The sequence below is a fragment of the Nothobranchius furzeri genome, chromosome 15, assembly GCF_043380555.1.
Source record: "Nothobranchius furzeri strain GRZ-AD chromosome 15, NfurGRZ-RIMD1, whole genome shotgun sequence".
Classification (NCBI taxonomy): domain Eukaryota; kingdom Metazoa; phylum Chordata; class Actinopteri; order Cyprinodontiformes; family Nothobranchiidae; genus Nothobranchius; species Nothobranchius furzeri.
The window spans coordinates 48,447,485-48,474,559 of record NC_091755.1 but is presented as its reverse complement, the minus strand read 5'-3'; the positions used below and the strand labels follow the sequence as shown (position 1 = coordinate 48,474,559).

General features: G+C 42.5%; 1 protein-coding gene across 1 annotated transcript in view; it reads right to left on the bottom strand.

The window, feature by feature from the left end:
* Nucleotides 1-16,854: 16,854 nt before the first annotated feature.
* si:dkey-32e6.3 (uncharacterized) overlaps nucleotides 16,855-27,075 on the bottom strand; it is a 10,507-nt gene continuing 286 nt past the window's right edge. Inside the window, exons 1-6 of the mRNA XM_015968725.3 lie at nucleotides 26,990-27,075; nucleotides 24,848-25,020; nucleotides 23,554-23,772; nucleotides 21,068-21,228; nucleotides 20,865-20,997; nucleotides 16,855-17,552 (exon numbers count right to left, since the gene is read on the bottom strand). The exon at nucleotides 26,990-27,075 is cut by the window's right edge and continues 286 nt beyond it. Coding sequence (XP_015824211.1) covers nucleotides 17,376-17,552; nucleotides 20,865-20,997; nucleotides 21,068-21,228; nucleotides 23,554-23,772; nucleotides 24,848-25,020; nucleotides 26,990-27,075 — 949 coding nt within the window. The 3' untranslated portion in view covers nucleotides 16,855-17,375. The remainder of the gene's footprint in view (nucleotides 17,553-20,864; nucleotides 20,998-21,067; nucleotides 21,229-23,553; nucleotides 23,773-24,847; nucleotides 25,021-26,989) is intronic.

Genomic DNA, 27,075 nt, shown 5'->3' with positions numbered 1-27,075 from the left:
CGTCTCCAGAACTCGGGGCCGTACAGGTCGGATAGCAGCTGACCTTTCCCACCCGGGTCACAGACTTTTTGAGCCGCTCCCCTCAGGCAGGAGGTTACGGTCCATCCGGAGTAGAACCTCCCACCATAAGAACAGCTTCTTTCCATCTGCCGTTAGACTTGTGAACAGCTTATAAACACACAACCATGCTCGTCTTCTGTACTCGACACAGCGTCACGTTATCGGCCACGTTACCATTACCTGCCATTTTTTATAGCTGAAAGTTTTATTCTAGTTTTTTTATTCTATTTTATTCTATTTTTAATCTTATTATTCATGTTATATGTAGCACATTAGTACCGAAGCAAGTTCCCAGTTTGTGAATTGTTTGTTCACTGACAATGGCAATAAACTGATTCTGAAAGATCAAGTTTAAAGACTCAAAGAGGGAGTTCTAGACTCAGAGTGGTGAAAACGAGGAAGAAAGAGACGAGATCAAGGCCAAAAGCAAAATGAGATATCGCAGATATGTACAGAGTGTACAGAAGTAAGAGAGACGAGGAGAAACAGAGCAGTGCTAGCAGAAGATGTGACAGAGCAGAGATGTTGAAAAGGAGATGAACCAGAGAGAGAGAGTCATAGTCAATGAGGCACGAACAAGCAAAGAAAAATGTGTTTGCATGGGAATTATCTCCACGCAGGCTGTCGGCCGGGCACACTAAATGAAAACGTTTCTCTCCGGCGCACATTTCCCATCAGTCCCACTCAGAGGAACAGCGAGCCCAGTCGGCGCAGATGCCCCAGAGGTTAACTGTCCAATCAATCGCTCCACTAACCGTCTCCACGGAGACAGCTCGTATGACTACACATCGGAGGTTGGTAGAGTAACAGACTTGTAAGCAACAACCTGAACAGTGTCCCGACCCCCTCCGAGTGCGTCCGACTCGGTCACCATTACGCCGCTTGTTTCTCTTTGTTCCGGTAAATCCGCTCTGTGCACCGACCCTCCGTGTCGGGATTTCCCTTTCTCCTTCGCTCTTCCCGAGTAACTGAAAGCAAAAACAATGTTTTTTACTTGATTTCTTTACTATTACTACTTTTCTCTTAACCAGATGCTGTCAGGTTATCGGGGCTTATCGTGCATCTACAAAGAACTTCCATAGCTTTAAGTGAACGTAGACGTGCTCATGCAGCAGCAGCTCAATGTCAGATATTAGACATGTTCATATTCAAACCTCATTACAGATTATAATATCAGACTTTATTTAACTCTGCCACCGAATGGCATTAAGTATTAAACCAAACCATAATATCAGTCATCATCACAGTCATGTGACCTCCTAAAGCTACCTAGCTTCACCCGAAGCTACACGCTCATTAAAAGGTGAATAATAAATGCATCAGTGTGTCTGACATGAATGATAATCTTGTTAATTAAGTTGGTTAAATCACATATGATTAAACCGAGGCAGAAAAGTGCAGCTGGATCAGAACTAAACTATTTATAGCTGTAAAAACGCTGTTCTGCATTTCATTAAAATGCTTTTCTACTTTATTTTTCTTCAAGTTTGTGTTTTAATAATAATTATTGGTAACTCTTTCTTTTACAGTCCCCTAATTACTAAGTACTTACATAGTAATTACATAGTAAGTTAAAGTGTGTTGTTGTTCCTGAGTTCTTAAACAGTTATTACCATTCAGGTTCAATTCTAGTTTATATTTTTATGAATCACTCCCAGTAAATACTGATTTACACAATAATTACACTTTATTCTGATTATATACTTTGATTACACAATAATACACTAACATAATATGTAATTACAATGTAAGTACTAAGTAATTAGGGGGCTGTATAAGGAAGTGTTACCTAATTATTTACTTTACGAAAAGAAAATCATACAAATTATTTGTGTTCAACATAGCATTAAAATATATTTATACATATTTTAGATTTTTTTCTCTTAAGCAGATCCGTTTATTGATCTTTGAGACTTCAAATGTTACACAATACACATTTTAAGGTTTACAGATTTGCTCTTTTTCTGCAAGCAGAAGAAAAATCAGAAAATTGGTGACAAAATGAACACATTTAACAGGATTATTTTTCTAATATTTTACATTTATCTCAATTAACTCTGTTGCTCGTCCAACTCGGTTAGAAGTGGGTGGGCCCATGTCTGCGCGTTTAACTTTGTGAAAACATAAATATTCATTCAAATTGGCTGCATTCCAGATGAGAGCTTTAAATAAAATAAAACGGACTTTTATACGTAAACCGAGCGATCTGTTAATGGCCCTCGTCTCATCTGATCACCGTGAGCCGTCAATCATCCCATTAGCTTGCTTTTCTGCTGATGACATCCGTAACAATCAAATCAGTGTGTTAAACTAATGCATCACTTTAACCCGCACTAATAAATGAGCCTCCGTCTCACCGGACCTGGTAATTGCTCCAGTAATCCCAGTGGAACCACTGAATCAGGCTTCCAATAGAAATCTGATGGCAACATGACCTTTAGCTGACTAACAGAACAAAAGCATAACAAGTCCATGTTCAGGCTGCTGCTGCTGCCGTTAGTCACGGAACAGAGATGGCCAATCAGCTGTCTGCACCGTTTCCACGTCAACCAAAAGGATGCTTTATGATCACGAGAAGAAAAAACACTAAAACATAGAAAATACACCATTAGATCTCTGTGTTTGTTTACTGTAACCTTTTGTGGATTAACATCTTTCATTCAGAAAGCTCTCACAATAACTATACTGAAGACCTGGAATACTGAATCACACCAGCTTTTCCGATGCATCGATGAGTCCAGCGTTTTCTCTTTTATGTGATTTTTAAGGGGTCATTATTTTTTGTAGCAGTGTGAAGCAGTAAAAGTGCCGCACAGAAAACCCTCTGAGGCAGATTAGCTGTTACACTTGGGGGCAAAGCAATTTATTTGGTAAACGTTCCGCTCAGCCGGATTCACATTTCTCCCCTTCCGTTGCTTTGTTGGACCGAAGATAAAATCTAATAGGAAAAATAAAAACCTGTAAAATTAGCTGCGTGTATCCGTATCAAATGGGATGCTTGCAGAAATAAAGTCTTGTGGTTTTTAAGATGGAATTTTTATTTTTGGATGAAAATTAGACTTTTATAATGTTAATCTCCTAAATGATTTTACTTCTAGTTGAAGCTTTTTAAAGGATGAGAAATTCAGAGTTCATGAAAAAGATGCAAATTTTCACGTTCAGACTTCTGGAGACTACTTTCAAACAATGCTTTGGTTTTGTAATCCTCCTTAAAGGGGTTGGGGTCCAGCCATCCAACACTTCTGCCTTTTGACTAGGGCCCGACCAATATATTGGCCAGCCGATATTATCGGCCGATATTGGGGTCATTAACAGTATCGGCTATCGGCCAAAAAGACGGCCGATATGGCAGATATTGCACTACCTATCCTGCAGGTAGCGCCAGCTTTATGAACTCATGTTGTGTGGCTCCACTCCTTTGAATTTTGAACAAAAATTTTTGTACAATCATTGGTCATGAAGGTGGTCAGTGGAAATTGGAATGAAGCCAAAGCTTATTTTACCCACTCTGTCTAAAAAGGGACAATGTGTATTTCCCTGCTGATGGGGGCAGTACATATAAATGATTGCATGCATGCAGTATTTTTGTATTAGAGTAAGACCTTACCAACAGACGGCCATTAAGGTCAAAAAGCCCCGAGGAGTGCAAACTTCAGCAAAATGACGAGTGCATCAGACTCCCTTTCATCACAGGCAACAAGTGAAGAAGTAAATGTGTAAAACAACAACGTTTATGAATAGTAATAGTTTGTTACAAATCCGTAAATGCATTTTGTCCTCATGGGCAACCGTAGAAGGAAACATGGCGTCGCCCAGACTTAAACCCGCTCCCAGATAGTTTAGACCTGATTTTTATGGTTATATGTTACGAAGCCACACATATATTTCAACGACTGCATCATTTAATTAATTTTCAACATTTTATTGGATATTTCCAGGGATTAATGGTAAAAACTAAACATCGTCTCTTTAAGGGGCCTCATGCTAGCCCTAACCCAAAATAAAAATATAAATCTAACACAAGAATCTAAACAAATGAAAAAGATAAATGAATAAAAAATATTTAAGTTATTACAAGAAAATGCTAAAAATCAAAGGTAAGTTAAATAAAAAGATGAACAGAGAAGGATAAGATGTAGTAGATGTACGTTAGAATCCAGCTTTGGGAACGGCAGAAACGTGGTCATAACAGAGCAGTTGTGCTTTGATTTCTAGTCCGCTGGACGACTGCAGTGGTCTCCTAACTGGTCTTCCCAAAAAAGCCATGAAGCAACTGCAGCTTGTTCGGAATGCTGCTAGAGTCCTAACAAGAACTAAGAACGGAGCACATCACTCCTGTTCTTAAACCTCTACACTGGTTACCAGTGAACTACAGTAAAGTGCTCCTACTAGTCTATAAATCACTCAATGGCATGGGACCAAAATACATGTCCGAGCGATCTCATCCCTGTATATACACCCAATAGGGCTCTGAGATCCAATCAGCTGGTAGAACCACAGGGCAGAACCAAACAGGGTGAAGATGCTCCCCCAGGGCCTCGGATGTGCCCCAACCCTAGTGTTGTTTAAAACACAACTTCAACCCTAATGTACTCATCAGCCTTTGAATTAATTGTTTCTTTTGCTGCATCGTTTCCACTGTAATCTGTAATCTGTAATCTGTAATAGCTCCACCTTAATTCTGTCTTTTCCTTTTAGCTCTAAATTCTGTGTATGCTTTTTTATTTGTGTTCTCGTGTTTGTTGTTGTGCCATTTGATGCTAATTGTAAAGCACATTGAATAAATAATAATAATAATAATAATAATAATAATAATAATAATAATAATAAATTTTATTTAACAGCACCTTTCAGGACATCCAAGGACACTTTACAACAATGGGAAAATAATAAAACATGATAAACACAGTACAGAAATATGTAAATACACTAGGATGCCAACATTTAAAACAATGTATTAAAACTATGTGGTAAAAGCGCGTAGATCAGGGGGAAGAGAATTCCAGAGGTGGGGAGCAGAGTGGCTGAATGCTCTACTCCCCATGGTGACAAGGCGAGCGGGGGGAGCCGAGAGTTGAGGAACAGCAGAGGAACGAAGAGCGCGGACAGGAAGGGCGATGTGAATGAGATCAGATACGTAGGATGGAGCCAGGTTATGGAGAGCTTTAAATATGATGAGCATAATTTTGAAGCTGATTCTCTGTTTAATGGGCAGCCAGTGAAGTTGTTGCAGGATGGGGGTGATGTGATAAGATGATGGAGTCCTAGTGATGACACGAGCTGCAGCATTCTGGAGAAGCTGCAGTTTATGGAGGGATTTGCTGGGGAGACCAAAGAGAAATGAGTTGCAATAATCAATCCTGGATGTGACGAGGCTGTGGACGAGAATGGCAGTGGTGGAGTGAGTACGTGATGGACAGAGACGGGAGATGTTACGCAAGTGAAAATAAGCAGACCGGGTAACTGAAAAGAAAGCGTGCCGTCGAGGATGACACCCAGACTCTTAACATGAGGGGAGGGAGTAACTGCTGAGGTATCAGTTAAGATGGGGAAATGGTTAGATTTGGAGAGAATATAAGTTGCCCGTGTTTGAAATGTGCTCTATAAATAAAGCTGCCTTGCCCTAAGGGCTGATTCTGACCAGTTCTGACCGGGTAATAATGGGTTTGACCAGTTCTGTTTGGTACATCTTTAACAAAAATCCCTCTCAAACAGCATTGAGTAGTATTATTTCAACTCTTCCTAGCAGAGGACGAGGTAAAAACCGATGCAACATGAGAAAACATTCTGCACTCAAAGTTTCCACGATGGAACCGTGAGTTCTTCTAGGAGCTCAAATGTGCTCGCCCCTTGCCCTCCACCGGCTGGTTCAGTAACGACGCGATCCAGAGCCAAGCCCCAGGCCCCAAGCCCAGATCTCAGCATCTAAAAAAGCTGCCCTGTGGGAATTTCCTCTCAACAAGTCAAAGTGTGTTTACATTGAGCGTTCCTCGGCAGAAAGCAGCGTCCTCGAGGCCTCGCAGACTAGTCGACTTTTCTTTTCTCAAAAAGCCGTATCCCCTTTAAACTTGAATTGTTTACATTCTGCTTTTGTTAGCTTGCAGTCGTCCTTCTCTTCACATCTCGTCGGCGCATGACAGCTTTTCTTTATGCATCACTCATCAGCCAATCACCGCCACGGTGCTACATCAGCGCCAGCAGTTAGTGAAGTTTTAGTAGATGTGAGCACAAAAACACGTCGACATTTCTTCCTCCGCCGCTCTGCAGAGCTCTCGGTGGGGCCGCACAGGACCTCTGCTGCTGGTGGGGACATTTAAGATCAGGTGGAGGATGTTTGCACAACAGAAGCCCCGGGTCATGGTGGGGGAACATCCGGACTGTCAGCCGGTCAGATAACAGCAAAGATGCAGCTCAGCTCAGAGATTACTTAGCAAATCTTCTCTGCACAGTTGCTCTGTCCATATCCGTTTATCTGCAGCGATGCACCACACCCCTCTTCCATCCTTCCCCTTCCCCAGCGCGAGCCACAATCAGAAACTGCTCGGCCACTCAGCTAAACCTCCTCGCTCAGTCCTGCAGTTTTCCCCGTGGACGCAGCTGTCTTCTTTAAATAGAGGATGTAAGGCCGATTTAAGAGAAGCCACTGGGGGAGGGATAAAGGGGAGAGGAGGCAGGAAAGAGGAGAATAAAGAGAGAAAACCAGCGAGTATGGATGATAAGACTAAGGGAGGGTAAAGCTGCAAGAAGAAAAACAGAACCTCCAGAGGAGAAATTCAAAAGATTGACAGAAAAAATATCTAAGAATAGGAATTTAGGGAACGGCTGACAGCACTGACATGAAAAAATAGAAAAGGATAAAAATGCAAAAATATGACTGTCAGTATACATTACCAGTTACTGGGATTTAAAGGGGCATTATGGAAGTTTGACAGCCAAACATGTATAGAAATAATAAATGTCTTCTTCATACATTCTCCTGCAATGCCCTGGTCCTGTAGAATGAGCCCTGGCATTGTTACTGTGATTGCCTGTTTTTCTGTAAAATCACAGAAAGAGAGATGCTCGGGTCGAGCAGGCTGCTTCATGCGCGTTCACGCTCAGGCATCGCCCGTAGCATTTGCTATCCGTAGCTTTAGCAGCAGAGAGAGAGGCAGTGCCACTTTGTCGCTGTTCCTAACTCCTAGTGACAAAGCTAGCTACATTTCTGAGGACCCTTAGCTACTTTCTGTAGAACTTTCTTCTAGATATTTCCTGCAAATTAGCAACAAAATAGCCATTTTCACTCCGAACCGTTCTTTGAACGTTGTTTCAGCTGTCATCAAGGATATAAATGTTACAGATACTGTGAATGTTACCAGAGTGTAGCTCACCTAGTAAGACGTCAGACTCTCGTGCAGAAGACCTGGGTTTAATTTTGGTTGTGAACATAGTTTATTTAGAGTTTCTTTTTTACATTAATGGTATATTTTTTTACAGTAAGATACCCAAATTTTTATTTGAGACTCGCCGAACGGCATTGAATTCACAGATAAAAAAGATGTGGGTTCAACTTTCATTTTGGAACAATTATTCAAGCAAGGGAAGGGAATGATCTGAGCATGCAGGAGGACTGACCCATCTTAAACCTTTGTCGGCTGTGCTGAAGAGAAAGGTACAGAACCAACTTATTTAATTAATTGGCTGCACGTTCTCCTGTCCTCTGTCCTCCGGGCCGCATACACACACACACACACACACACGGGACTGTCTCAGCTGTTATTTTCGTTAAGGAGTGTGCACGTACAGCATGCGCGCCTCGTACACGAGCCTACTATTGAAACTGCCGTTACGCTTTTGGCCTGAGGGGGCAATCGCGAGCTTAAAAATTCAAAACTCCGTAAAGTCCCTTAAAAACATTAAACAAAACTATCCCGCAGTAGAGCATTCAGGAAAAGGGCCGTAACGAACGTCGCATCGTTAAAATGATCCAGATGAGATGGACAATAAACAAGCCCACCTTCAACAAGGAGGCATCCGAGTCAGCACTCAGTGGAGTCTTCAGTACTCTGATGAAAAGTGTCAATCATCCTCCATCTTTGACCACTGGATCACTCTAAGGGCCACAAACGGCCCACGGGCTGCATGTTCAGTGACTATGAAAGAGTCCGTTATACCTTCATCTGGTGTTTATGTTTGAGTTTCTAGAACTTGCAAGAGAAAACTGATTTTATTTATTTATTAAAACCTCATCCTGGATTTCCATCGTGGGCGACGGTGTGCATCCGCTGCGTGCCAGAAGTGTCGTGTGTCAGCGCTCCACAAAATTTTAATGCAGGTTTTTTTATTACGGCTCCAAAATCAAACTGAGCTCAGCTGTTGAGATCAGGCCAGATGGGAAATGTAACACAGGAAGTATCCGCCAAATATCGTAAAAATAAACATCGTTTTCTTTGGCATAACCTTGTTATCGCGTGAATTGGCTAAATCACGCGTGATCTTCCAATTCTCCTTTGATTTTGTGATGGAAGTGGAGCGTGCTTGCAGGCGCTGAACGTCTGAAGGGAGGGTGCATCTATTACGTTACGCACCCGTTACGAATCCGGTGAAAAGCCAGGGTTGGACATCAGTGAAGCAGTGAGCGTACCTTCCTAAAACCACTCTAAACAAATTTTTGGTGGAATTGAGACATAAAACTATCAAACCAGCATGAAACAGCAGCTCTCTCCTCCCGTCTTCAGCTAATAAACATGAAAAGATGTTTTTATTTTTCATAATGAAGTTTGGGAAGACCTAAACATAGTACCTCCTGACAGGCTTTGCTGCTGAGAGCCACACAACACATCGGCTTTCTTTTGGGAGCGTCATTTATTCTGCAGTGACGGAGGAGCTCTGCATTACCTGGAAGATTCAGTCCTAAAGCAGATGCATGTTAGAGGCCTAAAGGGCTGGGGCTGTAACTTCCTTACGAAGGAAACTCCGAGAGGTCCGTTAAATCAGCCGGACGACTCAATGGTCAGCGCGGTCCATGGGGACGATCTTTTGGCGTTTACGCTGCAATATCTGCGCGCTGGTCTGAATTTGAAAACAACATTAGCCGGAAAAAAACAAGGAGCAAAGTTGAAGAAAATTATTTTTAACTAGTTTGAACATTTCAGACAAAAGCAGAAATAAATGATCTACAGATTCATAATCTAATTAGCTGAGCACATATCTCAGCACTATTGACCAGACAGCTTTTATGTTAATCAACAGGACTGCTAATGGAGGTGAATGAACTGAATAAAAGACTCTGTGGAAATAGGATTTATGCAAAAATAAATAAAAAATAAAGGCCTGCAAGCACCGCAAAGCTGCTCAGCAATGCATCTGGGACAGCAGTAGCTCGGGAGTAGAGGCTGACCGATATGGGTTTTTTAAGGCCGATGCCGATTTTTTAAGAATTTCGTTGCCGATATCTAAAACTGATTATTAAGGCCGATAGATACATTCACACGTTTTAGCAGCACATTGATTGTGAAAGGCAACTGAACACTTACTGCGTATAATTAAATAAGTCAATAAATCTCTTCATATTTATTGAACTTCAAGAATAAAACAAACTCAAAACATAAAAAATATGTGTTGGGGTGCTTTGGGTCCTTTCTTCGGTTTAGTAGTGGCGGTAGCTGGCCACACAGGTGCCCGAGTGTTTATATTCATTTATTTATTTTATAAATCGGCTTTTAAAAATAATTTCCGCCAACGGCCGACAGAGAATAAATTGAATACACCTGTCGGCCTCTACTCAGGAGGGTTGTCCAGTAATCAGAGGGTTGCAGGTTCAATCCCAGCTCCAACCAGAGAACGCTGTTGGGTTGTGGCCTTGGGCAAGACACTGGGCAGTGGTGCACCTGTCGGGCTGAACGGATCACCGCCTCGTTCCGGCAGTAATCAGCCAACAGGTTGATATTTGTCAATATGAAATCTTTAAACTGCAGCTTTTCAGAGTTTGTTCCCATGTGTTTTGTGCTGAAATTCACAAAAAAAGAAACAGATTTCAGAGAAAAAGACTAAATGTGCTCGAAACTCGACCTGAACTTGCCACGACCCTCCCTTGACCAAATGTCACAAACTGCAGGGAGACCGGGTTGCGTGGCAGCAATCAGACAAGCATCATTTTCCACGAGCGCACGTTTCTCTGAGACTCTGGAAAACCTACAATCGTATCTGCTGCTCCATGTGGCGGCGTCGCACCACGGCCCAGTTCCATCTGTGGGAATCTGGGCTTCTGGCAAACATGAAAAAAGAATCAATCATAAAAAAAAAAGTCAGGTCTCTGCTGGACTGGGAACTCCTAATACTTTAAGCTGCAACACTGATTACCTGATTACTTTCCTCGACTTTCTAAACTGCTTCCTGTACTGAGGTGGCTCCAATAAACAAACAGTTATTGCAGCCTTGCAGTTATCCGCTGCCTCACACCTAGTAACCAAAACTGAGTTGAGTGTTTTAGTCTACATCTTTGTTTTAATTGCTAGGAAATTGATGCTCAATTGCAAATAACTTATTTTCAGACACCTACTCCTGCTGCAGATCACTGCATCAAACACATGAGCTACCATCGTGCAGAGAAGGCGTGAGCTGCATCCTGCATTAAACAGCTGGAGCGATTGGCACTTGTTCCCAAACAGCAAGAATCAAGATTTACTTTTTCTTCTCATTTCCCTTTCCAAGTTGTTTGAAATAATCCAACAAATCTTGCCTAGAAAGCTGAAATATTTGCAGAAACAGATAAAACTTGCTAATAACATTTAGAAGAAACCAGTCAAACAATGGTACGGTGAGACTAAACACAGAGCTGCTGCTGCTAGAAACAGACGAGGTCCTGCTTTTACTCCGTGGGACAGAACAATTATGTGTTTGCAAAAAAAAACACAACAGTTGAGTAAATGTCTGCAATCAGTCCCTGCAGCGCTGCCCCAGATGCTGCAGGTCAACATACCCAACTAGGAAGTCACATAAACAACAACACGTAATTAAAATGCACCAAGGCAGCTAATGTCCCACATGGACGCATTCCTACACACAAGGCTGTTTATCCGAGCCACGAAACATGCTTACGGGAATCCCGACTCCCCGCTCTGGCTGTTTTAATTAGCACTGTTGGTGTGGGGAGAAATAAATAAAATATATATGAATAAAAACCACAAGGTCGGATCTCCTTATACTATTATATTCACAAGCCTAACAACTAAAAGAATTATTCAGTCTCTTAAAGGGGCTTTACGGAGTTTTGAATTTTTATGCTCGCGATTGCCCCCTCAGGCCACAAGAGTGACGGCAGCTTCAATAGTAGGCTCGTGCACGAGGCGCGCATGCTGTACGTGCACACTCCTTAACGAAAATAACAGCTGAGACAGTCCCGTGTGTGTGTGTGGGTGGGGGGGGGGGGGGGGGGGACAAAGGACAGGAGAACGCGCAGCTAATTAATTTAATAATTCGGTTCTGTACCTTTCTCTTCAGCACAGCCGACAAAGGTTTATGATGGGTCAGTCCTCCTGCATGCTCAGATCATTCCCTTCCCTTGCTTGAAAAATTGTTCCAAAATGAAAGTTGAACCCACATCTTTTTTATCTGTGAATTCAATGCCGTTCGGAGAGTCTCAAATAAAAAATTTGGGCATCTTACTGTAAAAAAATATACCATTAATGTAAAAAGGAAACTAAATGATTTACATCCAGAATTGAACCCAGGTCTTCTGCATGAAAGTCCACCATCTTACTAGGTGAGCTAAAGCACCAGTGACATCTTTTGTATCTGTAACATTTATATCCTTGATGACAGCTGAAACAACGTTAAAAGAACGCTTCAGAGCGAAAATGGCTATTTTGTTGCTAATTTGCAGGAAATATCTAGAAGAAAGTTCTACAGAAAGTAGCTAAGGGTCCTCAGAAATGTAGCTAGCTTTGTCACTAGGCGTTAGGAACAGCGACAAAGTGGCACTGCCTCTCTCTCTGCTGCTAAAGCTACGGATAGCAAATGCTACGGGCTATGCCTGAGCGTGAACGCGCATGAAGCAGCCTGCTCGACCTGAGCATCTCTCTTTTTCTGTGATTTTACAGAAAAACAGGCAATCACAATAAAAATGCCAGGGCTCATTCTACAGGACCAGGGCATTGCAGGAGAATGTGTGAAGAAGAAATGTATTATTTCTATACATGTTTGGCTGTCAAACTTCCATAATGTCCCTTTAAATACAAATCTGATCATTTATGCAGTCTTGTGATTTACCTCCGATTCCCCAACAGTTAACACCTGTTTCACCAGAAAAATGCCTTCAAGGTGAAATCAATCCAAGACTCATCAAAATAAACAAGATCCATCCGATCCGAAACTCCCTCACCTTCCTCTAAACCTTTATCACCACACCAGAATCTGATTTCATAACCCGCACAGATCAACACAACGCTGTAGAGAAATGAGGCTGCCGGTCACTCATGACCGAGTTTTCTGGATGTTTTATAAATTATAACCAGTTCAACGGGAGCTCAAGCTTCTTTAACCACAACTGTCACAAGCAGAAACAACGTAACCACAAAGGAAATTCATTTAAAGTCCGTGCCTGCAGGATGAAGTTAGTCTTAACGTCATCCCATTCCCTGTCCTCTTGCCAGCTCTGACCTCTGGTTTGACCTTTAGAATGAGTCAAACACAGAACTGAGACATCTAAACAAACCCCTCTGAGTGCTTTCGTCCACAGCAGCTGCAACACTCGTGAATAATTTCACACGCTGACAGTCTATGTGTTACTGTCCCGGTGATGAAGAGGAGGCTGGGTGGACCCTCAGCCCTCCTGACTGAAGGTGGCCTTCTGCTGCCACAGCGCTGCGTGGATCCGCGGAGACAGACCCAGACGCTGCATGTCAGCTGTAATCCTCGCACTGAGCTCAGAGCCATCATTAGAGGTCAGATGGGAAAGCCAGGAAAGCGGGAGGGAGGCTGGAGGAGACAAACCTGGCAAAGGGAGGAGGAGGAAGGAAGGGAATCCAAACTTAACTCAGGGACAGAATGAACTCCGCATCCAGATGTTGGGCGACATCAGATTACAGATTTTCTAGGAAAGACTCGCGTCATCAAACAGCTGGATGGATTTGCGCTGAAAAGCTTTCAACTCAAAGCAGAGAGGGCGCAAAACCAGCAGACCGTGCTTCGTCGTCCTCGCGTAGCTGTGCGCCTCAGCTCCACCGAATAAATAAAGCTAAATGTCCTTTTCTAAGAAAGTGGAAGCGTCATCCTAAATAATTAATGCGTTCATGGCAGCACCTGTGCGCCAGCTGGGTGACGCGCTGAACCCAAACCCACAATTCCTGCTAATCCGAGTCTGTGTGGCGTTTAGGTGGTGGGAATAAACCCGAGCCCCTGGAAAGTTTGCTGTCAATATTTCCTTACCTTCGTTTTCAGCTGCCAGGGCTGCGCGGGAGCTCACGGGTGAACCAGAAACGGAAATCTCCTCCTGCGTCTGTTCGCTTGTACAATCCCCAACAAGTCTTCTCGTTTGGCTCGGTCTCACTCCGACATCTCTCGGTGTTACTCCTCCTCCCAGCTGCCCGTGTGCGTATTTACGCGGGTACGACAGCAGCTCCCCGCCGGCCACCTCCAACTGAAAACGCTGCTGGTGAAACACGCTTCGTGTCGTCGCTGTGCACTGACTCGGTGGTCTTGAGGCGCTTCTGCGGCTCCCAACCAACATCAGGTAACTCCAGACTCACCTGAAGGACAGGATGACGCTCCGAAAGCTGCGCTGCTGCCCCCACGTGGTCACCGGGACGCACCGTTTAGGATTCACAAAACACAAACAGAACTATAAATGGTTGAAAGGTAAACAGTAAATAAATAATACGTGCACCTACATGAATAAACATCAGTTTATGTATGAACTTGTGAAATAACAGTGTTGTCATTTTCTAAACTCAACATAGTTTTTGTCACTTTTTTCATTTAGAAAATGAGCTTAATAATCTGAAATCTAATTTCAGATTGACCCTGCTCCCACCCCCAAAACTACAAATTATTGTTGAGGGACTTAGAGATGAGGTGCAGCTTCGATTGCATCAAGGACAGCTTCCTATTGGTTTTAAATGGAGGGGGCGTGGCTTAACACTAGTACTGCAGCCAGCCACTAGAGCACGTTTTGAATCATTCTAGACAATACCTTCTTTGTCTAGCTCAGGGGTGTCCGAAGCTTTCGAGGGGGGTCCGAAATCTTCATGTTAAGACCCCACAGGCCACAAAAATGTACATTTATAAAATGTAAAACTATAACGATTATTGTATTTATTATTTATTTTCCCATGTGTGCCACTCCAAATAGGTCCAAAACAGGGATATTAACAAAAATCTGAAAATAGGCACACCCTACGTCAGGGGTCCCCAACCTAGAGCCTGCGAGTACCATGGTGCTCCAGGAACCATACTTTTCCTCCAAATAGCACAAGTCTGAAATTACTTAAAAAACTTCTGCTGCCATCTTATATAATCACAAATATGTATCATTATACATGATGTTTAATTTAACTCTGATCTATTCTAGTTCAAAGGTCACTTCTGTATCAACCTGGTACCCTTCGAACGGCTCAGTAATCGTGAAGAAGCTCAGCTTCACAGAGGTGGGTGACCCCTGCTCTGCGTCAGTCTGCTGGAGACCAAATTCATCATTCTGGAAATGAGATCATTCTGAGTGCAATAAATCACTCAGAGCAGGGAATGGACCTCAGACCGAATTTGGACACATCTGGTCTAGATGTTAAAAGGGCAATTGTCAACACGTAACGAGGAGAAACGGGTGGTAAATAACAAAAGTTGAACAAAAGCAGCCAGAACTCCATGATGTCTGAACAAAAGGTTTGAATGTGTGGGTCATTCATTTAGTCAACCCCAGATGCTCCAGGATCAGTAGAGGAGTCGGCTAAAGCAGAGAGTGGCAGAAAACGACGTTACTTCCTGACATTTGGACATCTCTCCTCTGATTGGCTAAAAGCCACGGCACTCTACACTACTCTGCTCTGCAACGTTGAGGTTTTATCTCCACAAATGACACAAGCCAGGAGTTCTGCTGTGTGGTGGCGTTGCTAATGGCATGCTAACAGTTAGTTTCTACAAGCAGAGACGTTCTCTGCTGTTACCTGGACGCTAAACCAACAGCAGCCTTCCAGCCTTTTACATTCATTCCTGGAAATATCCATCAACATGTTGTTGAAAATGAATGACAGTATTCCCAATTATAACATACAACCATAAAAATCAGATCTAAAATGCATGGGAGCGGGTCTAAGCGACGCCATAGATGCCTTATGTCATTCTACAGGAGCCCATGAGGACAAAATGCATTTACTGATTTGTGACGAGCGGTTACAAAACTTTCCTCATTCCTAAATGCTGTTTTATGTTTACCTATTAGCTTGTTGCCACTGATGTGCTCGTTATTTAGCTAGTTAGCACTCCCCAGGGCTTTTTGACCCTAACGGGCATCTGTAGATAATCTTACTCCAACACAAAAATACTGCTTGCTTGCAACAATTTAGGCGTCTACTGCTCCCTATCGCCAGAAATAAATACACACTGTCGCTTTAAGCCACTTTAAGTGACAGAGTGACATAGATCTGTCAGGATTTTCTAATCTTAGAGTTCCACCGTCCGTTTTCCATCAGAAGCTAAAGCCAGGGATCGGTGTAGGAGACCATTTTCATGCTCATCCTGCATATTAATCTCAGACTAACCCGTCAGAATCAGAAATGATCATTAAAATGTTTTTTTTCAGTGTTCCACACCTTTACACACAACAAATGGAAGAAGTTTTATGTTCCAGGTTTTCTTTTTAATCCAAACAAAAGCAACCAAACTAAACGTGTTTACCTTTTAGCAGAACAGTGATGTGTAACATTTGGGAAAAAGGAAATAAAAACCGATTTTCTAACTTAAAAGTTTTAATGAAATGTGCCTTTAAAGTAGCCGTATAATAAAATATAAACCAAATGGCTCAAACTTTTTTTTCTGCTGCTTCGGCTTCATTTCTACTTAAAATCTTTCATGTGGAACATGTAATAAATACAGAAATAAGATTAGATCATTTCCAAAACCTGCAGATGGTTTTCACTCCTCCTTTGTGCTGTAAACATAATACAGATGTTTATCTTTTGTAACACATTAAAACCAAAGCTACAAAGCTTTGATTTATTTCTGTATTTCACTTCCTGTTGGGAAGACGCAGGTCAAGTTAAACTTGAATAAACGTTCGTCATCACTCAGGCTGCATTCCTCTTAAAACTTATAAAGTCGCTTTCTAAAAGCGACCAGAACGCTTTTTCTATTCACTTTAAGCTTCATGACAACTAGATTCCAATCTTTTAAGGCTATGATGTCATAATCTGCAGTTTTCACTTCAATAATCTGCATAAAGTGCGTTTAAAACGATAAAACCTCCTGAGTTCAGATCAGTGCAAACAAAACCGATGCTTTTGTGAGGTCTCTTTGTAAAACCCAGCTGTTGACATTCGGTTGCATCAGGCACAGATCTGCTCGCATCATAGTCAAACATCACATTTGGAGGCAGCCGACTCCTTCCTAATTGGCTCTTTCTGACATGAATCAGCTTCAGAACTAGTCAGGTACGACCTTTGGCTTCTCAGCGAATGTAAACAACATTTTCTCCACACTCCAGCTGTGCTGACCTGATAAATGACGACAGAAGGGAAATAAAACAGCTGGCTTTTCACATCTGGCAGTTTTTGACTATTTTAACAGTCATCCTTTTAAAGAGCAAGTCACCCCCAAATCAACTTTTTTTGGCTGATAAACTATATAAATGGGTGTCTGATCGTACTGTAGACAGATGCCATCAATAATTTGGCGCTGTAGTGCATCTTTGTTAAAATATAAATATTCTGCCTTAAACTGTTAGTGTTGCACCCCCTTCAGGTAAAAACTCTGCACTGCATTTTAATTTAAATCTGCCATTGTTATTGGCTAAGAAGTATCAAATGACATCAGCTGGTACCATATGATGTCACAATGTCATTGTGAACCTGTATTTGTGCGTATTTGTTAGCAGCTCCTCCCTCTCGGTCTGCTTGGCAGCAGCATTTATTTGCATTTTTCAAACAGGAAGTGGGAGTGGAGTACGATTCTGGTAGGGGGTGACTTGCTCTTTAAGTAAAATCTCTCTAAACTGGAACAGCAGTCGGTTCTACAGCTACAGCTCATAACTTAAACAAATAAATCATCTTAAGATGATTCATGCAACCGTCCTCCAGTTTATCACGTTTATTCCTTTTTTACTTCAGCTGTGGTTGGAGAGCATCCTACATCGCACCATGCTGCACGTTCCTCTCGTAGTTCTCCAGGCAGATGTGGACGCGCTGAGTGAAGTAGCTCGGGTCCGAAATGGCCCGGAGCAGGTCGGTCTGGACCAGGGTGATGTCATACAGCTCAAAGGTGGAGGCGGTGCGGGTGTCAGAACCACCAGGGTCCAAGAAAACCTGAGAACATAAACGATTATAATGACTATTATTAAAGGGGTTCTAGAATAATTTTGTTTTTAATCATTAGAAACTGCGCCTTGTGGTTTTTACTTTCAGAGGCGCTAGATAAACGTTTGTTCCCTTTCTTTTTCTTCTTTAAGTGCTGATGTATCATATAAAACTTTGTTGGGGCTCACAATGACCCAGGAGCCCTGACAAACGACCACACAGTACCCCATAATGAAGCCTCACAATAGACTAGTTTGCCCACCCAAGCTGTGTGCTGATTGGTCCAGTTTACCCCGATGGCACCAAGACGTTGCCTGAAGCTAGAAACTGTGTACAGCCGTGTCCGGATGATCCAATAAAAAAAGCTATGGATCCATCTGGCATTCATTTCAAGTCTAGATATTCTCTGTACATCCTGGAACGTCACATGTTCACTCCAACAATTGTCTTTGTTTTCCTCACTTCCAACAAGCATGTTAGCAGTAACTCAGCCTAGCATTAGCAGTAGCTTGGGCTAGTGGGTTGGGACATGCTAATTTAAGGGTGTGTGTCTAAACTTATGACGCATTAAATCAGCATTTTTCAGAACGAACCGTTTCTCTGTGGCCATTACTATGTTACTAGTTTAAATAGGACAGCAGGTCAGAGACAGCATTAGCAAACACAAAAATACAAAAAAGTTGGGACCCTACAAATCGTGAATAAAAACTGAATGCAATGATGTGGAGGTGCCAACTTCTAATATTTTATTCAGATTAGAACATAAATCATGGAATAAAAGTTTAAACTGAGAAAATGTATAATTTTAAGGGAAAAATATGTTGACCCTTAATTTCATGGTGTCAACAAATCCCAAAAAAGTTGGGACAAGTAGCAATAAGAGGCTGGAAAAAGTAAATTTGAGCATAACGAGGAGCTGGAAGACCAATTAACACTAATTAGGTTAATTGGCAACAGGACTGGGTATAAAAAGAGCTTCTCAGAGTGGCAGTGTCTCTCAGAAGCCAAGATGGGTTTATCATTTCTTCCTGGGTGGTGGTCGTCCCCCCTATCTAGCCACACTCCTGAACAGACATTCCCCATCACGTGCTCTGCGCTCCTCTGACCAAGGCCTGCTCGCTGTCCCTCGTTCTAGGTGTCGTACTCGCGGGGACCGGGTTTTCTCAGTCCTAGCACCGTCACTCTGGAACCAGTTGCCACCCTCAGTTAGGCTGTCCCCATCTCTGCCAGTCTTTAAGAGTCGCCTAAAAACACACCTCCTCCGTTTGGCGTTTCCTGAACTTGTTTGATTTTGGCCCTCTTTTATGTTGAATTTATTTCACAGTTTTCATTGGTTCACTCAATCCATTGTTTTACACATTTGTCCTGTACCAGAATGTTGTAATTTGAATTGCTTTTATTTTTGATTTATTCAATATATTTACCTTCTACTGTACCATGTTCAGCGCCTTGGGCTTCCTAACAGGATTGCGGAAGGCGCTTTATAAATAAAGCTTTGATTGATTGATTGAGGTCCACCAATTCCCACAATGTTGCGCAGAGAAATAGTGGAGCAATATCAGAAAGGCGTTACCCAGCGAAAAATAGCAAAGACTTTGCAGTTATCATCATCACTGTGTATAACATCATCCGAAGATTCAGAGAATCTGGAACAATCTCTGTGCGTAAGGGTTGTAACAGAATGAAATGACTGTTTTCCACCACAAGTCATTTTCCCCCTCTGACACAGAACTAGTCAGCATGAGATGTGGCCTCAAGGTCTCATGCATTTGTTATAAACTGCTTCTTTCCAGCTCAACAGAAGAATGAAGAAATGACTCTCTCCTTTTAATAAATCAAAGAACTCTATTTTTAATAAAGCTAATCAAACAAAGTGTTAGTCAATAATAAGATGTGACCAATCTGTGAAATCAAAATATTAATTACTTTATTATAATCCTATAGAATATAATAAGTAATATGACTTTAAATGTTTCCACTAGGACTGATCTCACGTAGCGTCAAGAGACAACACATTACTTTTACTGACCCAATCTGAATCTGATGGAGGCGTGGTTTTGGTGGTGTTTGGTAAATCTGTCATCTTTTCATTTGACGATAAACCAAAACATCAGAAGTATAAAACTATGCCCACGTCATCTTTAACACCAGTTCAAAGCGTTCTAGAGAAGTTGTCGGAGTGGCCAATCCGTAACTTTCCTCTTCAGCCAAAAGAACCAACGACAAGCTGGATAAAATCTGTTGCTGTTCCACCTGCTGCAACGGTTCCTTTCAGAATAAAAGCTGAACCATCACGACCCAGGTTTGGGTCTCACCAGATGCCAATAAAACTGTCGTGACCCGGAAGGATCTCAAAGACTGGTGGTCGGCTGCCGTGGCTGCTTCTACAGGCTTCGGCTCCATAAGGTCAAGCTGGACCTTTACACCTCCTGATCTAACGGGGACTTCTACTCAGGGTACGTAGACCGATAAATGGCGTCGAATGTGTTTATGAATCTCCTAACCAAAGCTTAACGCGAAGACATCACCTTCATTTCCCATCAGAACTAATCGTTTCTTCGGATTTGCTGGTTCTGAGCAACATTCCACATCACACCATTCTCCGTCTCATCCACCTTAGTTACACCATACATTTAGTGTTAAAGTTAGTCTAGTTTAATTTGTTTAGTAATAAACCTTTAAACTTTAAACTCGACTCTTCTGTTGTCTCTGAGTGAAAACGGAGCGGTTATCTAATCCCTGCAATAAAAAGTTCCAATCTTCTGGTTAAAATAACCCAACAGATCCATAAGGTTGATTTCATATTTCCTATGGAATCCTACGCCTTATGGCTTATTAAATAACATGTAATTTAAATCATTACAGGGTCAAGGGCGTAAAACCATCCTGGATGCCCGTGATCTCCGGGCCCTTAAACGACAATGCACCATGAACAGGAATTCTACTGTAAAGGAAATCACAGAATGGGCTCAGGAATACTTCCAGAAACCATCGTCAGTGAACACAACCCACCGTGCCATCCGCCGTTGCCAGCTGAAACTCTACAGTCCAAAGAAGAAGCCATTTCTCAGCAAGATCCACAAGCTCAGGCGTTTTCACTGGGCCAGGGATCACTTCAAATGGAGCGTAGCAAAAGACTGATTATGATAATTACGAATGAACCTTTTAAATATATGAAGTGTTGTGTCCATAGGTGTATTAGTTTGTATTATTCTTTAAATGGAGGTTCATTTCACCTGCTTCCTGGTTTAAACACCTTCATTACTAATCTGGTGGACGTTACAAACGAACATCCTGACGCTTCAGGAGAAGCGGCTGCACCTTTGGGTGGACGATGGTATCCTCGTCGTTCACACGTATGTTGTCGTCGATGAAAATGTGCTGAACCTGTTGGTCGAAAGGGTCGATCCAGACCGGCTTCCCTCCACGAAGGGAAAAGCTGTTGGAAGCCCACCTGGACATGAGATTAGACGTTAGGAAGCTAAAAGCACAGAAGCTTTGTCCCGGTCGGCGTGGAGGCTTACCAGTCAAAGTGGTCCTGGAAACCTCCCAGTCCGTGCACAGCACTGAAGTACTGGTACAGGCCTCTGTCTCCATCCAGAGAGGACGCGCGCTCCTCGGCCCGGCTCACGACGATCGCCCTCTTGCTGCAGCGGATCTTCCCCGGGGTCAGATTCAAACTTAACTGAGTCCAAACAAAAAGACTACATTTGAAAAGGAGCTAGGTTTACAATTCCCCACCCGAATGACACGCTTGATGCCCTCTTACGTTTCAGTAGTCATTGTTGTAAAGAACAGTGAAACATTTTAAATCCAAAGGCGAAGAAAACCAGAATCTCTGCATCTGCTGTGGATATCACCGACACATAATTATAAAAAAGGTTTTCACACATCTAAAAACTACGAAGAAAGGATTCGAACCCTCTAACTCCCACTAAAGAACATTCCGGGGATTCGGCTTTAACTTGACGACATTTAAGCAGCATCTCGTTGGAAATCCAGTCACAGGAAACCGGAGCCTCCCGGCCCAAACAAGAGGAAAGGAATCGTTTGAAGGGATGTGAATCTCAGAGCAACTCACAATTTGATTCGATTCTGATTCTCGGGGTGCCGATTTGATTCAGAATCGATTCACAATCAATATTAACAAAGAGTGTCAGCTCCAGGATGAACTACTTTGTTGTACAAGTTAGTTAAAGCTATGAGACATTTTTATTAGACTTTAAACTGGTCATGCTCCAAAAATGCAAATTTACAAGCTAAAATAAAGTGATTCTAAAACTGTAAACAGAAACAATATTTTGACCAAAAGGCAACATTTATTTTTGCTTACCTTGTAAAATATAACAAATCTGTAGTTACCTAACAGTAGCTTTGAAAGTAATACAGTCAAATACTTTTCTAGTATGTGTAGGAACAAGTTACATGAGTAATCCTGAGTACTCATTTATCAACTTAGAAAATACATATGAGAATATCTCTAATTTCTGAGTATGGAAACAATGACATTCTAGTGCTCTCTTATCCGCAGATTCAAACATAAATCATCTCAATTTATGGGACCACAAAAGTAATCAGAGTACGGACTCTCCTAACAAAGATCAAAAAAGTGCATCTCAAACCTGAAACGTGCCAAACATTTGAGTTCTCGGAATCGATTCTGAACCTTTGTGAATCGATTCTGAATCTTTATAAATAAGAATCCCGATTCAGACTTGAATCAATTTTTTTCAGCACCTCTACATCCCAGTGATGATGAAGCCGAGCGGTCCCTTCGTGCTCAGTGATCGATTTCCTCCCCTGCTCTTCCTGTCACGGCGCATTTCAGCTGAACAGCGTCTGACAGCGAGAAGATTTCCACTGTGCTCTTCCTCTCAGAGCTAAGTGAGTCTGACAGCTTCACTTCTGGACATCTCCATTACCCCCCCCCCCCCAATCCATCCAGCCTTTAGAGTCACGGGTATCTTCAAGATCGACGTGTTCCACTTCAGCAGGCTAACCGGTATGAAGTCCCTCGGGACGAGAGGCTGCTTTAGACCGAGGCAAGAAAGAATCACCCAGAAGGTTTTACTAGAATAAAAACAATTAGTCCTTAAAATATGTTGTTGGAAACCAAATAGGCTATTAAATGTGGAGCCCCGTTGAGAGGGAAACCAGAGTTTCAAGCTGCCTTTTTCATCGTTGTTTATTTAATTTAGAGTTTATTTAATTAGCAAAAAGCTCAACAGTAACAGGAATTAGGAGCCGATGCATCTTTTTAGCTCCGACTTTATTTGCCACCAACTTTATAAAATTTGTGAACTTGAAAAATATTCCTAAGAGCATCGCCTTTGAAGATAAAATCACAGGGATCTTCACAAGAAACAAGGAATTTTGAAGAAGACAAAACTGGCAGAAACAGAAGCATGAAGAGGAGGTTGTGAAGAAGGTCGTGTAAAAGCCTGAACAGGTGTGTTTAAAGGTGACCACTGAGTCCACTGATCTCGGGGGGGGGGGGGGGGGGGGGGTTCCAGAGTCTGGGGGCCACAGCAGCAGATGATCTGTCACCTTTGGTCACTGGACCTCAGGGACCTGCTGGGGGTGCAGGGACTAAGAAGATCACAAATGTAAGATGGTGCTTGTCCATGTAAGGCCCTATAGACCAGAACCAGGATCTTGAAATGAACCCTGAAGTTGACTGGCAGCCAGTGAAGCTGGAGGAGAAGCGGGGTGATGTGGGTGTGTTTGGAGGACTTGGTCAGAAGCCGAGCACAGGCGTTCTGAACCACCTGTAGACGGTTCAGGGAGGTTCTGCTCAGACACGTGAAAAGTTTCAGTGGTCCAAGTGTGTGGAGATGTTAGACTCTTATTGTGAAGGACTGAAGGAAGTTGTCGCTGCAGAAGCAGCCTAAAGGATCACACCTCATCTTCAATGAAATTCCTCATCAGTAAAAGCTTATTTATTCTCTTATACTCTTTAGCAACAAGCTGCTAGCGTAAGCATCAACCCGTCTGGCTGATCGCACCTCACCTTCAGCTCTGGCAGATCTGGGAACAGCGGATGAGCTCCCTCGTTGACCGCTCGGGACACCGCTCTCAGCACACGAGGCAGGTCCGTTCCAAAGGTGCGGAACAGGATGGAGAACTCCCATTCTTCCTGCGTCAGGTCTCTGAGCAGCTGGAAGAAGGAAGGGAGGATCCAGTGGTACAGCCGTCCGTCCTCTCCTCTAACAGACAGCTCTTTGTCCCCCTGAAGGGAAAAGCAACCAGAAACGTGTAAATCAGACAGATCAAGTCTTTCTTTTGTGGCTTCAGACTCCCTTTTCATTAATGTTCTATTCAGAGTTAGCTTGTAACTGGTTAGCATAACGCCAATCATCCATAACATTATGACCACCTGCCTGACATGGTTTAGGCTAGGGTGGCCATATTTTGTTTTCAAAAACAAAACACTCGGCCGACTCGAGGCGCTGTGCTAGCCGATGATGTCACGCTACGGCAACGCCCCATTTTTCACTCGGCTAAACGCTAAAATCAAATCAGACGCCTCCAACATGACGGCTCTCAAAACAATCCATGTGAATTTTTCACATGTTTATATAATTAACTGCTCTGGATGTTTGCATAAGTGTTGAATTCTTCTGTATTCTTTCTTTTGTTCTCGTTTTGTTGCCACTTGTTCAATAAAGTTATTTAAAATAGACCCCCGAATCTAAAGAATCCCCCAAAATGTTTTTTTTCCAGGTGAGGAAATGGAATAGTGTTTGGATAATTTTACTTATTAATGGTGAGCAGTCTGGGTTTTTCTATTGGACCAAACATCAGTTACAACGGTGACGAGGTATTTCTCTATGTTTCCCACGACCCCGAGCAGATCACGCTACCGGAGCTAATGCTAACGCAACCCTAACCCGCCGGACAGAGCATGAAAAGTGGACGTGAACAGAGGAAAGAGAGGATGTTTGGTCATCCTAAGCCCCGTTCTGAGGCTTAAACAGAAGGCTGTTGCATCCGTCACCAAGCAGCATCCTCTTTATGTCCTGTAGGTTCAGGCAGAGGCTTGCAGAACACAGACGGACATTTAGAGGCGGAGCTAACACCTCAGACTTGTTTTTGTTCTCTACAAACAAACTTGTGATTAGATAATCCCCACAGTGCTTGTCTGATGCACCGAAGCGACTGAGAGAAAAGCATCTTGGGCTGAATCAGTCGGAATGAAAACATAATGACCACGATCACAGAGTCACCGGAAAAAGAAAAGAGTGAAAATAAAAAGCAACAGCAATCAGACAGGAGCCATTTTCTTTCTCTCATCACTCGCTTGCCTTGATGCCCTCTGGCCAGCGCAGCTGTTCCAGATGCTCATCCAAAACCCCTTTGAAGCGTCGCCCGGCAACGGAGGTGAAACCTGGTACCCGTCCAAATTGGGAGTAGTAGCTAACAGCGTCGCTGCTGGGTGGGTGGAGGGAAGGGGCGTCGCTCAGCCATTCCCATTTTCCTGGAGAGAAACAAAGGCAGATTCGGAGTTTCAAAACTGGGAATGAAGCACGGGTTTATTAAAAGAAACGAGGAAATGAATCTGAGGTCTCGAGACATTTTTATGTCATTTGGGACCGTTTTTAATTCTTTACATAATTTTAAAGCCTAAACAACAGGAGACGGTGTCAGGTAGCCGCGTCGCTGGTCTGAGATCAGACAAACGGGAACAAAACAGTTCAATCTTTTCAGAAAGCTCATCAAAACACTGAGAAGAGATTATCAGCTAGATCAAGCTCTGAGGTGATGATGGAGCTTCAATCATAAACTTAAAAACCTCGCAGACGATAAAGAAAACTTTCATTTTTCTCTGTATTTTAGCTTTTACTAACGGAAAAGGTCGATTTTAACCTTCTTTTATTGGCCCTGGAAAACCAGCAGTGTATCTGTGAAATTATTCTGGATTACAGCAATTTAGGGACGGAAAAGCATCAAGATAGGATGAGCAGGTTTTATCCTCCCTGGTATCGCGTCACCAGGCTTGTGGCTTCCTGCTCTTTGAGGTCACAGCTTTAGATCATAAGATATGCAGCTTTAAAGAGACAGGTCACATCTTCGTGTTCAGTTACCATCTTATCTGTTGGCTCCTGAATGGCGACAGTTACGAGAAACAGAGATTAGGTCTCAGGATAACTAGTCAGAATGGGGTCAGTCCTGATTTTAGCTTTTAGATTCAAATTTTCATCTTCAACCGGCAACGTTATGAACTTTGAGAAAATGGTGCTTTAGAAGCAGCTAATTTCTGCAGCAAAAACCAAAGATGTTCAACTAGAAACATGCAAGGCCAGATTTATCGATGCAAGTTACATGAATTGTTTTTTTTTTTGCTTTGTTTTTATTTACTTTTTACCCAGGATTAAGGGTTAACTGATATTTTCATTTTTTTATACGTCAGCCGATATTTGTCCTCAAAGCGGATTTAAATCAGGCAAATCCTTGGGCAGCCCGCTGCTGTTGCAGAACTTTATTTAAATGTTTTTGTAACATCTGCATCATAAATACTCTAACTTTATTTAGGTCAGACTTTAATGGAGAGGAACACAAAGGTAAGATTTACCAGGTAGGTAAAATCAGAGTTCATTTTATTTGTTTGTATCAAATGATGTTGAGATTTTAGCATGAGGTGGAAAACATCTGGATGTCGGCATCGGTAAAAACACCCGTCAGCTCTACTCTGGGTCAGATCCGTTTGGCAGGGGTGCCTCCGGAAAATGTTAACAAGGGTGGCCAGATTGGGCCAAAGACATTTTTGGGGTGGCACACCAAACTGGTCCTTGTGGTAACTCTGGGAGAGTTTAGCCTATGGAGATGTGCTGCGTTGCTCATTTATTTATTTTTAGAAAAACAAACAGTACATATCCAAAAACATTTAAAACACTAACAAACACAAACATTTCAGAAAGATATAATTTCAGTTATTTCAAATGTTACTTTAAAATGTATTTTTGTTGGTTTGTTTGTTTAATGCCCCTGTTGCTGCGTTCACAAAAAAACGATGGATAAAAACTACTTTTAAAATGTGAGCAGCAGAAACATATGTATTTTTTTAATTCTGATTATTTCTTTCCTCATTAATTGTATTATTTTTATTTTGTTTTACAATTATGTCTTGAGCAAATAAGATCAGTTTGGGTGAGCATTAATATGATCAATGCAGGCTTTTGCTGGGGGACAAGCAAATTTTCACCGCTTGGGGGCGCCATTGCCGTTTGGTGAGGAAAACATTTAAAAGGGAGAAACACCCAGAATTTCTTCAGCACAGCTTCTAAATATACTCTTTTATGGTGTGATTTAAACGCAACACAAACAAAGCCCTTCATTATTAAACCCTCTATTCATCTTCGCTCTGTTCTCGGACACAAATACCAGCAAGAGGCCGCTCAGACACAAAGGCGAGTCGCTTTGGTTCTGGTCAGCTAAAACCGGTTTACCGTGGTCGTTCTTCTTCCCCCAGGTGACCGAGGTCAGGAAGTACTCCAAAGCAGCTACCGTCCCCTGTCCGGTCACAGCGTCCGAC